General features: G+C 40.0%; 1 protein-coding gene across 1 annotated transcript in view; it reads left to right on the top strand.

The window, feature by feature from the left end:
- Positions 1-623: 623 nt before the first annotated feature.
- Positions 624-15630, top strand: part of NELL1 (NEL-like 1 (chicken)) — a gene marked incomplete at its 3' end in the record, with an annotated part of 81060 nt that continues 66053 nt past the window's right edge. The window contains exons 1-2 of the mRNA XM_009084249.1: positions 624-660; positions 1784-1912. Of these exons, the coding sequence (XP_009082497.1) occupies positions 1798-1912 (115 nt within the window). The remainder of the gene's footprint in view (positions 661-1783; positions 1913-15630) is intronic.

Raw genomic sequence — 15630 nt, forward strand, 5'->3', positions numbered from 1 at the left:
CCTTTCTGGTTTTGATGCTGGTGTTTCTTCCAGAAGGGGAAGATGTTTTTGGTTCATCAGTGTGTACAGTGTCAGCTGTGGCTGTTCAGTGCCCGAGTGCCTAGGGTTGGGGAAGTCAAAGATAATACTAAAAGCCTGATGATGCTGCTGATTATCTGGGAAGTTTTTACCTTTACAGAAGTTTATCTGGGTTCATATTCTCTAATTTTCTACAAAAAGGAGTTTATCCCCATGTCCTTATGAAAGCATTGTGTATGTATGAATGTATCAGCACTCGTGGAGCTTCAGTTCCATCAGATGCCTCTAGATCTTAATTTTCCATGTAAAGTAAGGTTGCTAGAGACCTCCTAAAGCTGTATTTTCCAGTATTTTTTACTACTTTACCCCTTGCAGAGTAGAGTCCTCTGCATTAGCACATGTTATTCCAACAAGTTTTAATCCTTGAGGAAAGAAGTGCTGTAGTATAGATGATTTATGAGTAGTATATGTAACTTGTTCGTTCTGTACGCCTCAGTAATTTATCAGAGCCTTTCAAAGAATCAAACTAGAGTATTTGCTGCTTAACTGATCCAGAAGTACAGTTCTGGAATAACAAATCAATCAATTTAGACCTGAACGTGAAATCCACTCAGCGGAAATCAATCTGGACGTGCTTTACAGGTAATGTCCTTGCTCCATGGAAGTCAGTGGGACTTTTACCACTGACTTCAGCTGTGTCAGGATTTCATTCTTGGAGCCTTTCCTGTTACTAATGATGTTAGTGAAAAATTTCATTAGGAAAGTGTTTGGATCCCACGTGAGATATTTGACCTATGTCTCAGGCACAGGTCTCGTATCACACTTAGTGCTGTGTTGAGAGATTTGCCAAGGTCAGGCTGGCTTCTGCCCATCCTTGGAAAAAGGAGATATGTTTAATGAACTTGGTGTGTTGTAACCATCAAGATGCCCATAGCTTTTCAAAATAGCAATTTCAAACTGCTGGAGTCTGTGTCTTCACTGTCAATCCCATCAGATCTCTACTAGACCAAGGAGTGCCTGATCTTTTCCTGAACATAAGCCATTTCTAAATTTCAGGTTTAGATCTGTGCTTCCTCCAGTAGGTGCTCCTGCAGCCCAGAGGTGCTACTGCTGGTTTAGGTGAATGAATGCCTGCTGTTTGTAGGTAGGCTTTGACACACTTCACAGGCACCAGCTGTGCTGAAATACTGAGGAGCACTTCTGAAGCACTATCAAACAGTTCTGGGAGTTACCCAGGGCTCTTGGATTATAGGATGGTGTTCTTTGCCCTGCTACCATATCTCCTCCAGGGTCCTTTTGTCCAGCTGGGAAAATGGTTTACATTTAGAATATGAGCTGTGGGTCTGATCGGTTGGTCACAGCTGAGTATGAAATGTGAGAGGAATTTTCAGTCCTTGCGTCTCCCTGGAAATAATGTGGCCAATAGATGAATGCTGCAAATCTCTAGTTTTGCATAGGTGGTTATGCTTCTCTCTCTATTTATTTCTCTTTAACCTTCTGAAGATACTGGATTAATGTATCAGTTTTGGAATGTTTTAATGTGTATGTAGTAAAATCTGTGGAAAGGAAGTACTTTAATTGAAGGAATTGGAATAGAATATCTTCTCTTTCCTGCAGCAGAGTTACTGTCTTATAAGTAATTACTGTATACAGTGTGTGTGTGAGTGGGAAGGTACTAGAAATGTCTCTGCTAGATATGCTTCTCTGTTCTTTTCATTACCTGATTTGAAATAAAAATTGATCTAACTCTTTCTGCCTCCAACAGCTGTAGGATTTGGAATGGATCCTGACTTACAAATTGATATCATCACAGAACTGGATCTTGTGAATACAACCATTGGGGTAACACAAGTGTCAGGACTACACAATGCCAGCAAAGCATTTTTATTCCAAGGTGAGAGAAACATTCTCAATTCTCTTATTTCTGTCTATATGAACTCATAAGAGCTTTGATGCTTAAGTGATTCCCTGTACTGGTGGTTTTACTTAACTATTGGGGTTGTTTTTTGGAAATAGCCCTTGTTACTTTCCTGAAATACAGATGGCATGTTTTTGTGTGTGCTGTCAGGCAGTCGAGGTTGGAGATATTTTGCGAAGTGTTTCTGGGTTGGTTTTCAACACTCCCCAATATTTAGTGAAGTATGTCAAAGCAGTTCCAAGGGATGGACTCTGTGGTGTTCTTGTGTTCTTTCTGTCTGTGATTATACACATGCAGAGACACACACAGCTGAAGCTGTGTAACTATGAGAAAGCATTTAAAGTGTTGACACTGATTAGTAACATAACAAGTTTTTCATCAACTTTGTGAAAACTGCTAAAGTGGGAAAAGAGAGCAGTATTGTATTTAACTGCCCAAGCCAAGTACCAAGGGCAGGATAAGTCACTTTGAATTGTGATTTCTTTTTCTTTTTCTCATTCACTATTCTAAGATAATGTTTGTGAAGTATTTTCAAATGTTGCCGGGTTGGTTTTTATTTTTTTTTGCATTTTTACTGAGTGAAATTCTGGATGTAGATTTACATGGATTTAAGTAAAGTCCAGACTGAGAGAGTGTCCCGTGGGCTGGAAGCATGAGTTGCTACAATGTGCTTATTAGGCAAGTAAAACATTTACATCTGTTGAGATTAACATGCGATTTAAAGCACAGTTGGGAAGATTTTTATTGCGGAGACTTCCTATGTTTGATTTTCTTTTTTTTCTTTACTGTGCTTTACTCAGTAGTTGGGAAGATTTTTATTGCAGAGACTTCCTATGTTTGATTTTTTTTTTCTTTACTGTGCTTTACTCAGTGTTGAAGTGTGCATGTTAGTGTCTCACTTTTTCATATCTGTCCTCTGTAGCTGTTTTTAGAGGCAAGTGATTATGATCTCATTTCGCTTTGGATCTGCAGTGCTAACTGACTTTATTGTAAGTCATAAAGGAAGTGGGTCTGTAATCTCAGTTCATGTTTTATCTGGCCAAGACCAGTTTAGGAGTTCAGAGCAGAGACACTTCTGGAGCCCACCTCAGAATCTGTTTTCACTCTTTTATAAGTGTCATAAATTTCACTGGTCCTATAATTTTCACTGATTCCCAAATTAACATCCAGAAGAGCAGCATTAATTTATTCATGTAAAGATATTGATTGTTTTGTTTCTGATAGCCTGATTCCAGGTTGTGTATTATGGACAAAAATATTTGTCATTTTAAGGACTGCAGTGGCCTAAATAGCTTAAATATCTTAATATTTCCAGTTGCTATTCCACGCAGCTAATCACAGCCACACTGATAAACTGTTGTGGTGAGTTTGCACAGACTGGTGGTCAGAGCTGTAGGGAAGAAGTCTGAAATGTGTTTTTCAGAACCTGGATTGAGACCATTGATACCAAAAGTAGCTTTGAAAGGTTAATGGTGAAGATGTTATGGATTTTCTATTCTTTTTTTTTCCTTGAAGGACTCCACTTGTAGTTAAGAACTCAGACAGGAGTAGTGTAAAAAAAAGGTAGAACTTATAAAATTTGTATGAACAGATAAACTGAAAGACAGATGTTCAGGGGAAGCAATAATGAAAAAATCACTGTGTGAAGTGACTAAACAATTTGAAGTCTGTGGTTGGGTAAATAAAGCTTTTCTTAATGCACACAGTAAATTCTTTTTGCTAATGCACACAAGAACAACTCTGTGCTTGGACATCACCTCTGGTGTACAACTTCTAGGAAGGTGGCGCAGGAAAATCGCTCTCTTCAGTTAAGCTCATCAGCCCTTGCATAGGGAGAAGACTGAAGACTTTTGCTGTCAGATAGGATGGAGGTCCAAGGCTGCCCTGTTGTCTGCTTCCCTTGTTCATATCTGTTAGATGTTAAATGTCAGCACTATGCTGGTGGCTGTATGAATTCCCTTTTACGAACAGAGGTGACTTATTCTACAACTACAGTCTGGCTACGTGCCAGGTCCTTTGGCTTGAACCAGGAGATACTTAATTTTGCCTTTTTTTTTTTTTCTTGCCATACAGTAAAACCAGTATAGAACTCAGTGCAATAGATTGACAACTCCTATGTCTAAGTTAGAAGTAGTACTTTCTCCTGCAGAGATTCACAAAAAAACTCTGCCAACGTGACACTCTCAGAAGGGAGAAAAGACTGGAAGTTAGTGCTCAGTTTCAAAACTACTTTATTGTCTTGGACCAGCTATTCCAGCCTCCAAGATGTGATCCTTTCAGCCCAGCTTTGCTTTGCTTAGTCCTTACCGTGTGTGAGTAGTTAATGTGTGCTGTGCCTAGCTGCATCCCACTGCTCCAGTGCTGCCTTTGAGGCTCTGGGCAGGGGAGGATTGCTGGCAGGATGATTGCTGAGCATGGAGCCACATTAGATGACCTCTTCCCTAGCAACCTTTCACCACTGAGGATTCCCTCGTTTAGGAAATGAGAAGAGTTTGAGAGGATGTTGTTTGGCATGTGGTTTTCATAGGGACAGTTTTGCCTGCTGCCTTTGGCAGTGTCCTTACAGCAATGTAAGAGGGCTTTGAGCTTACATAAAGGTTCCCTGTGGATCATTTTCTGTCTTGTATTTTCTAAAATGGCTATACTGGAGCTGTTCAAACTGAGACTGTTCTTTCATGTGTCCCAGCAAGTTTGCATCTTTGAGGTAGAGAAATGGTAATTTTTCCCCAACCTGGACAGTTATGTGTACAGCTGTAGTGAAAATACGGATAATTCTCCAAAGCAAGATTCTTTTTCTGTGAATTAAACTCTTTGAAAGCTTTATAAATTTTGAGCATTCTTTCAGTTGTGTTTAGAGGCAAAAGAGGAAATGGGGAAGGGGGGGTGATAGGAAGACATGCATAAAAGAAAGGGGAACTATTATTTTTAATTAGACTTTTGATAAGTGATTTTAACTCTCTCACAGTAAGTACCATAGTGTTTGTTACAGAGCTTCTGGGGAGTGATGTTGTGATTTGATTTATCCTAGAGAAAATGGAGAAAGACTTTTCCCTGGAGAGTTTGTGATTTCAGACCGAGACAATCTCAGTGAAGCTGGTTGAGTATTCTGATTTTTAAACAGTGTTGGTAGTAACAGCCAAAGCTCAGATTTCTGTGTGAAGCAGCTTTACAGTCAAACAAACAAATTCAGCTCCGTTGTAAATTGCATGACAGCATAGTAGAACCAAAGTGGCAATTGGGAGATGTGGTTGCCTTTGGGCAAGCAAATCTGTTCCTAATTCAGAAACGAAAACCTATAATTAAGTGGTCCTGCTGGGCATGGACTTCAATTATTAGAGTATTTCAGCTGGATTTTTGATTGATCAGTTCCATTATTTGTGTGTTTCAATTCCATTCTCTGTGAAATGGGGATGAGAAAATAAAAAAAGCAGTGAAAGTGCTGTGTGAATTAGAGGAAACGTAGATATCTAACTCATAATTGCAATTCTGGAAACAGTCTCATTCTCAAGATCCTTAACATTGTGGTGTCTTAATTATTTATCAATTTGTACACACAAGAGTGGGGGAAAATGTCTTTGTGGAATAGGTGGGTTGTTCTAGCATGAAGGGACAAAGAAGGGTGAGTGGAGATTCTTGACTAGAGTGATCTTGGGGAATGGGGCACCCAAGATATCTTGGTGTCTGACCCACATTTTACCTTCAACCAGGAGTCCAAAGAAATCAAAGAAGCAGTTCTGGGGGTGGATGGGAAATCTACCTTAAAGAAATGTATTGAAAATATGAATTGTTCACCTAATGTGTTACAGTAACATCTTGTGAAGACTGAGTGAAAGACATCTGTAAAAAATAGCGTAGAAACATGAAAAAATGCACAGGATCAGAATCCTAGAACAGGATTACAGTGTGACTTTTAGTACATTCAGAAACACTGAGCTATGACTCACTTGAAGGGCCTCAGGCCTGTTCTGTGTTTCAAATTGAAGGGAAGCAGGGCTTGTTTTGACCCTGACTGAGTTCCGTAGCAGAGAAAAGCTCTCATGATAAATAAGGCAAGAGGAGGTGCTTAACTGGTCATCCTGTTTTTAGGTAGACTGAGCCCAATTTTTAGTCTCGCTGTTAAATTTTGTGATTACCTTAACCAGTCTGACTTTTGTTCTATGCTCAGTTCTCATTGGGGAAGTAAAATTTTATTCCTTTTACAACCTGTCTGCTGTGCCTATTTCTTTTTAATTCTTCTCACACATCTCTTTTGAGTCAATGGAAGCTTAAAGCCTTTACTTATCAAAGTTCCGCCCAGAAGTTTATTAAGGCTTTGCTGTTTCCTTTCCCAGCAATGTGGCAGTATTTTTCAACTGAGCCTTTAAATTAGGAATATTTTTTTTACTATGTATATTTACTATGTTTAGCACTGGGTACAAGAAAGCACCAAGTACTGTTAAAAGTCTAGAGATATATATTCCTTTCTTCCTTGACAGTTTCTTGATTTGTATTAAACAACCACTGGATTTGTAAAAGAAACACCTGGCCCAGAGCTCCTGCAGCACAGAGTTCAGTCATGCTCCTTATTCCCACTTTGTACTACTGACTGCTGAGTTCTTTTCTGTACAGTTGTGGCTCCAACAGGAAAGGTGAAAGAATAACAAGTATCTTGAAACACAGAGAAAGGCAAGGGTTTTTTTGTGAGAAAGAGAGTGAAACTTGTTGAGTTCCTGAAACAAAAGGGCTGTCCTGCTTCAGGCCAAAAGAGCAATCAAAGCTGCATTCCCAAGGTGGGTAGAGATGCCTCCCAGATGACTCTCTTGAGCTTCCAGATGAAGTATAACCCTCTCTGTTGGTGTCTTCTTTCAGTGTTTTATGAATCCTGACTTCTTTTTCAGGGTAGAAGTGTTTCCAGATCCCACTCAAGGAGTCTGAGTCCTAGAAGTCAGGTTTTGCTGTGCCAGACTGAAAGAGGTTTGACTGCTTGCCAGCTTTGCTATGCTTTGAGATTGGTGGATAAGAAAAACTGCCTAAATTGATGTTGTCACCTGGAATGGGCACCTACTCTTTATATTAGGAATCCTGGCTCTGCTTCTGGTAGGACAGTCTCCAGGATACACTTGTTATGTCCTGGCAATGTGTTTGGGGCTCTATTTCAGCCCTGAGCTGTGTTCAGTAAATTCAAAAACCAGGTAAGTGGGCTGCTGCCTTTGTTCATCTGTGTGAGCATCTTCTCACCTGAGTCTTAGTGACCTGTGTGCTGTGACTCAGGTTTTAATCCACTTCAGGTGTTAAGCTCAGTTATGCCAGCATAATGTACAAGGTGTGTGAGCTGCAGAGCTCAGAAAAGAGTCAGGGACTGAATGAGAGGGAGCAGATAATGGCTTGGGGAGGAAACATGCCATTACTCTTCCTGGGGTGGGTGGCAGGAGGTCTGCATTGAGTAGGAGAGATAAACTTTAATTTTGGAGTTCAGAAATCAGTCCTTCTTTACATGAGATAAGAGTCATTGCTTTCTGTGGGATATCTCCTGCTATGTTTATAGCAAATATTAAGTATCAGCAGTATCTCTTTTACAGAGCAGTAATCTTATGGTAGCAGAAAAATTAGGAAGGCACAACATGTGTGGCTTGAAGTCTTAGTTCAGCCTTCAGCTGTCATAGACAAGAGTAGCTCTAGTATCTTTTCCAGGCTTGGTGGTATCTGAATATTCCATATTGCTGTGATGCTGGAGGTTCTGGGGCAGAGCCTCTGGGCACCCCTTCTGAGGCTGCTGGCACCTCACTCCTCTGCATGCTTTGGGACAGTTGGCACAGCAGCTGACACTCCTTGCCACCATCACCTAGGCTTCTGGCTGTGTGTCTGTGCAGCTGTTCCCCTCCAGCTGGATGAGAGTGGGTTTTTTTCCCTTTTAAAATTCTCTTTTCCTGAAGCACTGCTTGCCAGGTCAAGGGGTTGGGCTGCTCCCTGTGGCAGAGCTGCAAGAACTGACCAGAACCACCCAGAACTGGCCAGCACCTCTCTTCACAGAGCTGCCCTGTACCACACTGCACAGGTGTATCTTTGTGGAAACTCTGCCAACTCCTTGAACTTGTGAGCTTTTCTTTAATTTTTTTTTAAAGGTCAGAGTGAGGTATTTCTCCTGCACTGTGTCATGCTGTGTAAGCCTGCTCTGGTTCCTGCAGGGGCAGGTGAATTTGGGGTTTTACCATGTGTTGCTCTGTGGGACTCCTGCCCTGGGTTCCTGGGAGCTCGTGAGGGAGAGGTAGCTGCTGTCAGATAAAAAGCCTTTGTATGTGTCAGTAAAAACAGCATTGACAACCTGAGGTGTAGGTCAGCCTCTCACCTCCATCATGTGGTAACATTCAGGTGTTGCTGCTTCCTCACTGGGACATGGCAGAATTTGATGGTTTACTCAAAGCTGTTCTGCTTTCAGGGCTTGTGGGCTCCTACAGCAGCCATGGGCACCTCTGCTCACCTGTGGAGTTGGCAGGGACCAGCCCAGTGTGTGTCTGTCCCTGCAGTGCAGGTTTATGGGTTGTGAGGAATAGGGTCCACCCCAACCCTCGGAGAGTGGGATCCTCACCTGCCCTCCACACTCATCCCTTGAGCTCTCCCTGTGCTTTTCCAAGCTCCAGCCTGATCCTTAGGAGCTGTGGCAGCTGCCCACCATCCTAGAGTGTTGTCAGAGAGTTCCCTCAGAGCTGTTAGTCCTTTGTCAGAGGTGCTCTGTAAAGCACTGCTAAAAGAAGAGTTTAAACAGGATCCTAACAGCTGGGCTGGCTGCACCCAGGAGGATAGAGCAAACTGACTGCTCTGTGGGGATGGTTTCTGGGCTTGTGTCTATCGACATGATGGAACACAAGGGCTTGACCTTGTTTAGGGATTTTGAGTGCTTGTCCAGCTTTCCCCCCCTTCCTTCCCAGACCTCTATAGAAGCTGGAAATGAGAGGGAAATAAAGCTGGAAGTTCAGGGGCAAGGACTGGGTCTGTAAGTGACAATTATTATGGTTGAGATGAACGGGCTCCCCTGAGAACCAGGGAGTGATAGAGGCTGATGTTGGGCAAGTGGGTGGAAGCAGCTGGATGAGATGAGCTGTGACAGGCAGGACAGGGAAATGGTCTCTGCTGGGCATGTGGAGGGGAGAAAAAGTCATGTTGAGGAGCTGGAGGCCAAGAAGGATGCAGGTGATGGCCAGACAGGGAAGCTGTGACAAGGATGATACAAGGACTTTGACTTGAGGGAGGAGGGAGTGAGGTGCAGGGATGAAGAGCACAGTAAGGAGAGCTTTGGTCAGCAGTTGGGAAAAGCAGCCTGAAGAGACAAGGGGCTTGGGGCCTGGATGGGAAAGCCAAGGACTTTGATCTTGGACTAGGTAAAGGTTTGCTTACAATAGAGGCAGCATAACAGGGAAAAGCACAGAAAGTTCAGATTTGGTATTGCTGTGAAGTACCTGTGATGTGTACTAATATTTGACAAATGTTTTCGGAGGATGCAACTTGGATAATGTGGTGGTTTTTTTATTAGCGATTTAGAACCTTAATTTTGCTATGATTTGGTTGTTCACCTGTCAAGCTGAAGTACTAATGTCCTTTCCTTTAACAACAGTGTGATTCGGTTGTTCACCTGTCAAGCTGAGGTACTAATGTCCTTTCCTTTAACAACAGTGAGGTAAAGAATTCATTAATATTTGTAGAGGGCTCGAATACTGTGCTGGAATAATTAACTTGGTCATGGTGTGTTCTGCCTTCAGAGAAGGATTTGAATATGGTAGATTTACTGTTCAAGGTGAGCCTTGAACAATAAAAATAAAGCAAAACTTCAGATCCTTCTCTGTATAATAGTTTTTGCTCTATGTTCTTTACAATGTGCACTGATTGTGAGACAGGAGCCCTCTGGAAAGAGGTGTGTGATCCTGTAATTAAGAAATGGTTTGGAATGTGCATCCCTAGAGGGTTGAGTAAGGTTTACCTGTGATTCTTTAATCCTAACAGCTGTCTAACTCATAATGAATGTATATTTATATACAAATGTAACTAATGTTTGCATGTGTTTTGTATATACAATGTAATTTTTTTTCCCAATGAAATCATTAGTGTGTTTTTTTTCCTTTGAGAAACTGACCATTTTCAGAACAGAGAAATGATCTGGAATTGGAATACGATGAGCTAGGAGGGGATGAGTGAGATAAATAATTTTCAATGGGGAAAATTAAAGTTCGCCTGAGACATAATTATTGAACAATGCTTTGAGGCTTTGAAGATACATAAACTACTGTTAACTTTTTCAGTTCCCAGAGGTAGTTTTAGAAAATACTCTTATATATCCATTCTGTCTTGGCTGTTTCTTGTTTAATGTTTGAATTATGTTGGAAACCTGTCTAGGATAAAATTTATCCAGCATATTGTCATGAAGGTGTAACTTGTAAATCATTGCAGAGTTTGTCATTCCATATCCTCTTGTTTAAAGCAGCCCTACCCCCCACTCCAAGGAAGTATTGACTAAAATAGAAATGTAGTCACAGTGACCAATTTCTACTTTCCTTTTTATTTTCCCCCATCCCAAATGCTGTCATGCTGCCTTCTGTTGCTTGACATTTTTTGGATTTCCCATCATGTCTGCAATGATTAGGAAAGAATTCTGAGCACACATTGCCTCTGTCCTTGACAGTTATTTTTGCTTTCCTGGGAGACCATAATTGTGCTACTTGTCTATCTTCATTTGCCACGATGGTTAAGTACAGAGGGGAAGTGGGATAAGCACTTCAGTACTTCTGTAGTATGCTAAAAGCCTCGTGTTTCTGGCAACCTGTTGACAAAATCCTGTCAGGAAGATAAGCAGAAAGGAAACAGAAGTTCTCTGCTCTTCAGAGTGCTAAGAGGGGGATCCAGAAATTAACTTCTGATACTGCTCATAGGTGTTGTGTTTCACATCATGTGAGCATCTGGGTCCTTACAGTGAACCTAAATCAGCTCAGCTAAAACTAAGAACAACAGTGTTAGTTTCTGGTATCTTCATCAGAACAGAAAAGCAACAAAAATTGTCTTTTATCCTGCAAAGATTTTGGCAAACAGATGCTCTTAAGTCATACTGCAAGTAATCAAGTTGTATTACCTACTTGTTTAATAATCAAGTATTAAAGTAGAGTAGAAATACTGTTCTACAGCACCTTGTCAGACAGGTCCATGTGCTAGTCAGAGTCGTGTGAGGTTGAGATGAAGCAGAGTCAGTACCTGAGTTGTGCTACCTTGAGGCAAATCCCTCTGAGTATCCCTGGGTAGAGAATCTCACCCAGACTCAGTGCAAGTCCCTGCACCTGGTACTACATGTCTGGGGTAAGAAAGAGCAGAATTGGGCACTGCTGAGTTAAAAGTGCTTAAAATGCAGAGGAAGGGAAAAGCAGAGCTCAAGAATTGGGTTCTCACTGGTAGGCAGTGAAACAAAGTGGCCCATTATGGTGAATTTTGACCCCAAAAGTGATCTCTTTATTTTTTCAAACCAGTTTTAGTAGAAATTTGTTAATATCCACTTGATAAGAATATTTACACTCAGCCTACTTGATTAAATTGCTCCTAAACAGAACTACATTTTTTTTTTTGCCTAAAAGGAAGTGATGTTACTTGAAATTACCATCACGTGAGTTTAAACACATAGAGTGATTTTTATTTTTATTTTTGAAGATTGTGTACCTGTAAAAAGTACACAAAAGCAGATATAATCAGACCTAATGTGAGAGCCAGGCATGGACTTCCTGTGGTGAAAACCCTGCTGTCTTGAACTACCTATCAAGAATAAAAATTAGATGCTACTTGAGACCTCAACCTACTTCTTCTATGCCAAATTCTAGATTAATCCTGCCACCTGCAGTGTGGGTGTATAAATGACACAAGGGGGATGTTTTTTCCCTTATTTTCCATTTTCACCACATAAATGCTATGAAGCATTCATGTCACACTGTGCTGGTTTGTGGCATTATGTCATGTGATTGCTTTGCCTTTTGTGGCCTATTCAGTGATACAAAGTGTAGGACGTTATATTTTTTTATTTCTATTTTTACAGAATGGACAAAAAATTGGTTTTGTCACCTGATGTCCACTATAACATTGAATGAAATCCTTAGTTCTGTAGGTTGTATAACTGCTGAAAGAGCAAAGTTTGTTCTGTAATCCTGACAACAGCATTCTGTGAATCACTATTTTGGAGCAATAAGTAATGTAGCTCAGCACTAATGTTTTTGCTTCCTAAAAATCTCTCATTACTGTCTTTCTGTTCCCCCATCATCCCTCCTTGTGTGATAGCATCTCTTACAATTAAGCTGAGTTTGCTATGGGTCCTCTGTGCTATAAATAGGAGAAATAGTGTAGGATCACTGCAGCTGCAGGGATTATTTCAGTCTCTCTTCCCCTTGCACATATGGGTGACTCCTCCCCTCGAAGCTGTGAGTTTTCCATTTGGCATCAGTGGGAACAGACACTTCCTAAAGCAGATAAGTTTGTGTTGTAAAGCTTAGTTCAGTTCTGTGTTGTGTAGCCTCCTTCTTGTATTTTTTTTTTCTTTTCATTTTTTTCTAAATCTTTGGTAAACTGAAACGTAGCAAAGATGTTCTGAGAGCAAGACAGAAATAAAACTGGATATTGGGGTTTAAATACTCACTGCTCCTATGATGAAAGGCTGCCTACAGATGGCATTCAGACCTGCCTCTGCTTCTCTCTCTCTCCACTTTAGCTCATTGTGAATAATAATGTTGAAATTTTAAAGCCTCTTCTTGGGGACCGAGGAAAATAACAAAGCCAAGATGTGTGGGAGGAGAGTGGGGTTGTGTGTGTGTGTGTCATGATTTTTCTTGGTCTGTGGAGGTCTCTACGGATGTTCATCATGCTGTTTGGAAAATGAAGCAGCACAGCCTTAAAACATGATATTTGTAAAATAATTTGATAAATGCTGATGATTTGGAAACCTCATGTATTTCACTTATCCCAAGCCTTCCTTTTAAGGGAATCTACTGACAAGTTGTGGTAGGAGGACTCTGATATTAGTTACTGTAATCTTGTTAGGGAAATGGTGGAAGTAATTTAGGTTTACTTGTTCATAATTAATTATGTAGCCAGAAAAAACTAATTTCTCTTTTATGATAGTATTGCTCACATGTTTAAGAGTGATGACTTCTGCTCTAGCTTTCTTTTCTGTGATGCTGGCACTGCTTTTAATGTTTTTTGATGTCTGGTGAGTACCAGCTTTCAGATGGGATATTCTGCTCTCTAGCTTCATGCCACCCTAATAGTTTCAAAATATAGTCGTTAAAAAAGAAAAGAGTAAACATTATTGCTGGTGTTATTGCTAAGCACAAAAAATTCAAAAGAGGGGGACACATGTGGCAGTTCTATTTAAATAAAAGCTTATTTTGAGAAACAAAGGCTAATGGAGAAAAAGGGAGCTCTTAGTACCCCGAGCACGTTTGCTGTTACGGATGAACCCACAGCAATGGATGCTATCAAAGTTGTAATATTTTATTCATGAGTTGTGGTATGCTTGGGTGAAATAAGAAAAGCAACGCTCCAAATCATAATTATGGTGTAAAAAGATAAAACATTTATTATTGTGGTATTTTTAAAAAATAATTCTTAAGTCTCTGAGATAATTCATGTAAAACTTGTGGAGAATGGCTAAGTATGTTAGCTGCATTTATGGTTCTTTGTTGGGGGTGTCGTGGGACACTTCAATATCATTTATACCTATTTTGGGAGAAAATGTGTGCTTATGTGTGTTGCAAGAAACAAAGACAACTGGAGTATTGAACGTAAACGTAAAGAGGCTGACAGCAGAAATTATACTTCAGTAGAGGAGGGCTCTGACAAATGTATTATGCCTCATGCTATTATCATGCAGTTAATAAATAAAACAGACACCCAGGATTTAATTTGCTTTAGCAATAACATGGAAGTGATTTTTTTCCTCAGGGAAAGAAAACAGAAGGGAGAATTAGTTCATGAAACATGTACTGTTTAGTGCTTGTATAAATTGTATACAGAGAATAAAGAGTAAAACATAAGATTTTAGTAATACATGAAGTAAATGCTTTAAAAGTAATTAAAAAACTATTTAGGCTGTCAAGTTATTGGGAGGTTTTGAACCGAGAAAAGACTTGAGCATATGCCTACTTTGAACTTTATGGATCATTTCATTGCCTTTAGCTGGATTATTCATGTGATAAAACGACTGGAAATGAAAGTCTTTGTGTAGGTGTAGCCAGGTCTGTTAGCTGCTTTGGGCACCATAACCTCTCTCTGCAAGTGAAGAAACCAAGTCAGATTTCTGTTTTGCTGTAACACTCCTGCTAATGAACTATTTAAAAGTAGTATTTTGATTTAGACATTTAAGAATGCAGTTTTCACCAGGGAGGCAGAATCTGATTTCCAAGTGACCTTGCTGAAGTCAGACTATTGAAAATCCCAGAGTCAAAGTTATTTAGGCATCCAGATTCCCTCCTGCTTCAGGTGGATCTGGTACTTAAAATTTCTTTGAAAAGGGCTACTTGTTGAATGTATCTGTCTTATTCATGCTAAACTCAGGAATCCTAAAGCACTTCAGAAGTACTTGTGATTCATATTTATTTACTACTCACTTTATTTACTTACTTTACTACTATTTATTTACTACTAAATAAATATTTATTTATTACTTGTGATTAATATTTATTTTCAATACTCTTGCCATAAAGTATGAGCAGCATTTATGATTACCTGGAGGAAGGGTGATAAATGAGAAACCAGAATTATCACATATTGCATAAAAATACAAATGGATCAGTCTCTCTGCACACTCTGTTGAAAAAGCTTATATTTTATTTCTAGACTGCAAACACTCTAAGAGTTATGGGGGGGAGGAAATAAGTCCAGACCTACAATCGATAGTCACTTGCAAAACTTGGCTTCTCTGTCTGATTTTTTGGTTCTAGGTCCTCTTCACCTTCTGGTACCACCCTAAGTTTCCTTTAAACAAATGCAGTTGAAGATCATGCTTTGTCAAGTTCAGTATACATTATAATGTTTTAAAAGTAATGTCTAATTTTTTGTGTGTCTCTGACTGAGCATACCTGAAAATGTTTTGTAGAAGGGGAGGCAAAAAATTCTCTAGGTTGCTTTTGCATGAAGCTGTATTTTTGAGTGGCTCATTATTTTGTGTGGCATTAGTGTTTAATATCCCCTTTTGAATAGATCCCTGAAGTGGACAGTTCTGCAAAAAGGAGAACATGTCAGCAATGATTCTTAGTCACTACTGCTTTTTTTTTTTTTTTATGTCCTGTATGTTGCCACTGGCTCTGTTCTTTTTGTGAAAATGTTATTTTCCAGATTTGCACCTTTATAGCCACAGTGATGTGATACCTTATCTAGTGTAGGTAAACAGTGGGAAAGATGATATAATCAGTGACTCTTGAACTAATTAACTAACAACACATGTAATTTGATTAACTCACATGATTTAAGAGCAGATTATGTGCTTTTAGTGATTGTGGAACTTCTGGAGCATTTCAGGCATTTAAATTAAGGGATCAACCATTTGTAAATAGTCTTGATTTCAGCATGAATCCCTCGAGGGATCTCCTTGAGAAGGTGAGCCAGAGCTCAGCAGCTGCTTAAAATATTTGCAACAAGTTCAAGTGGCTGCCTGGAGTAGCAGGTGATGTGTAGCCTCAGCAAGGTGATCACTGTTGTCC

Source organism: Acanthisitta chloris, unplaced genomic scaffold (assembly GCF_000695815.1).
Source record: "Acanthisitta chloris isolate BGI_N310 unplaced genomic scaffold, ASM69581v1 scaffold2601, whole genome shotgun sequence".
NCBI lineage: Eukaryota > Metazoa > Chordata > Aves > Passeriformes > Acanthisittidae > Acanthisitta > Acanthisitta chloris.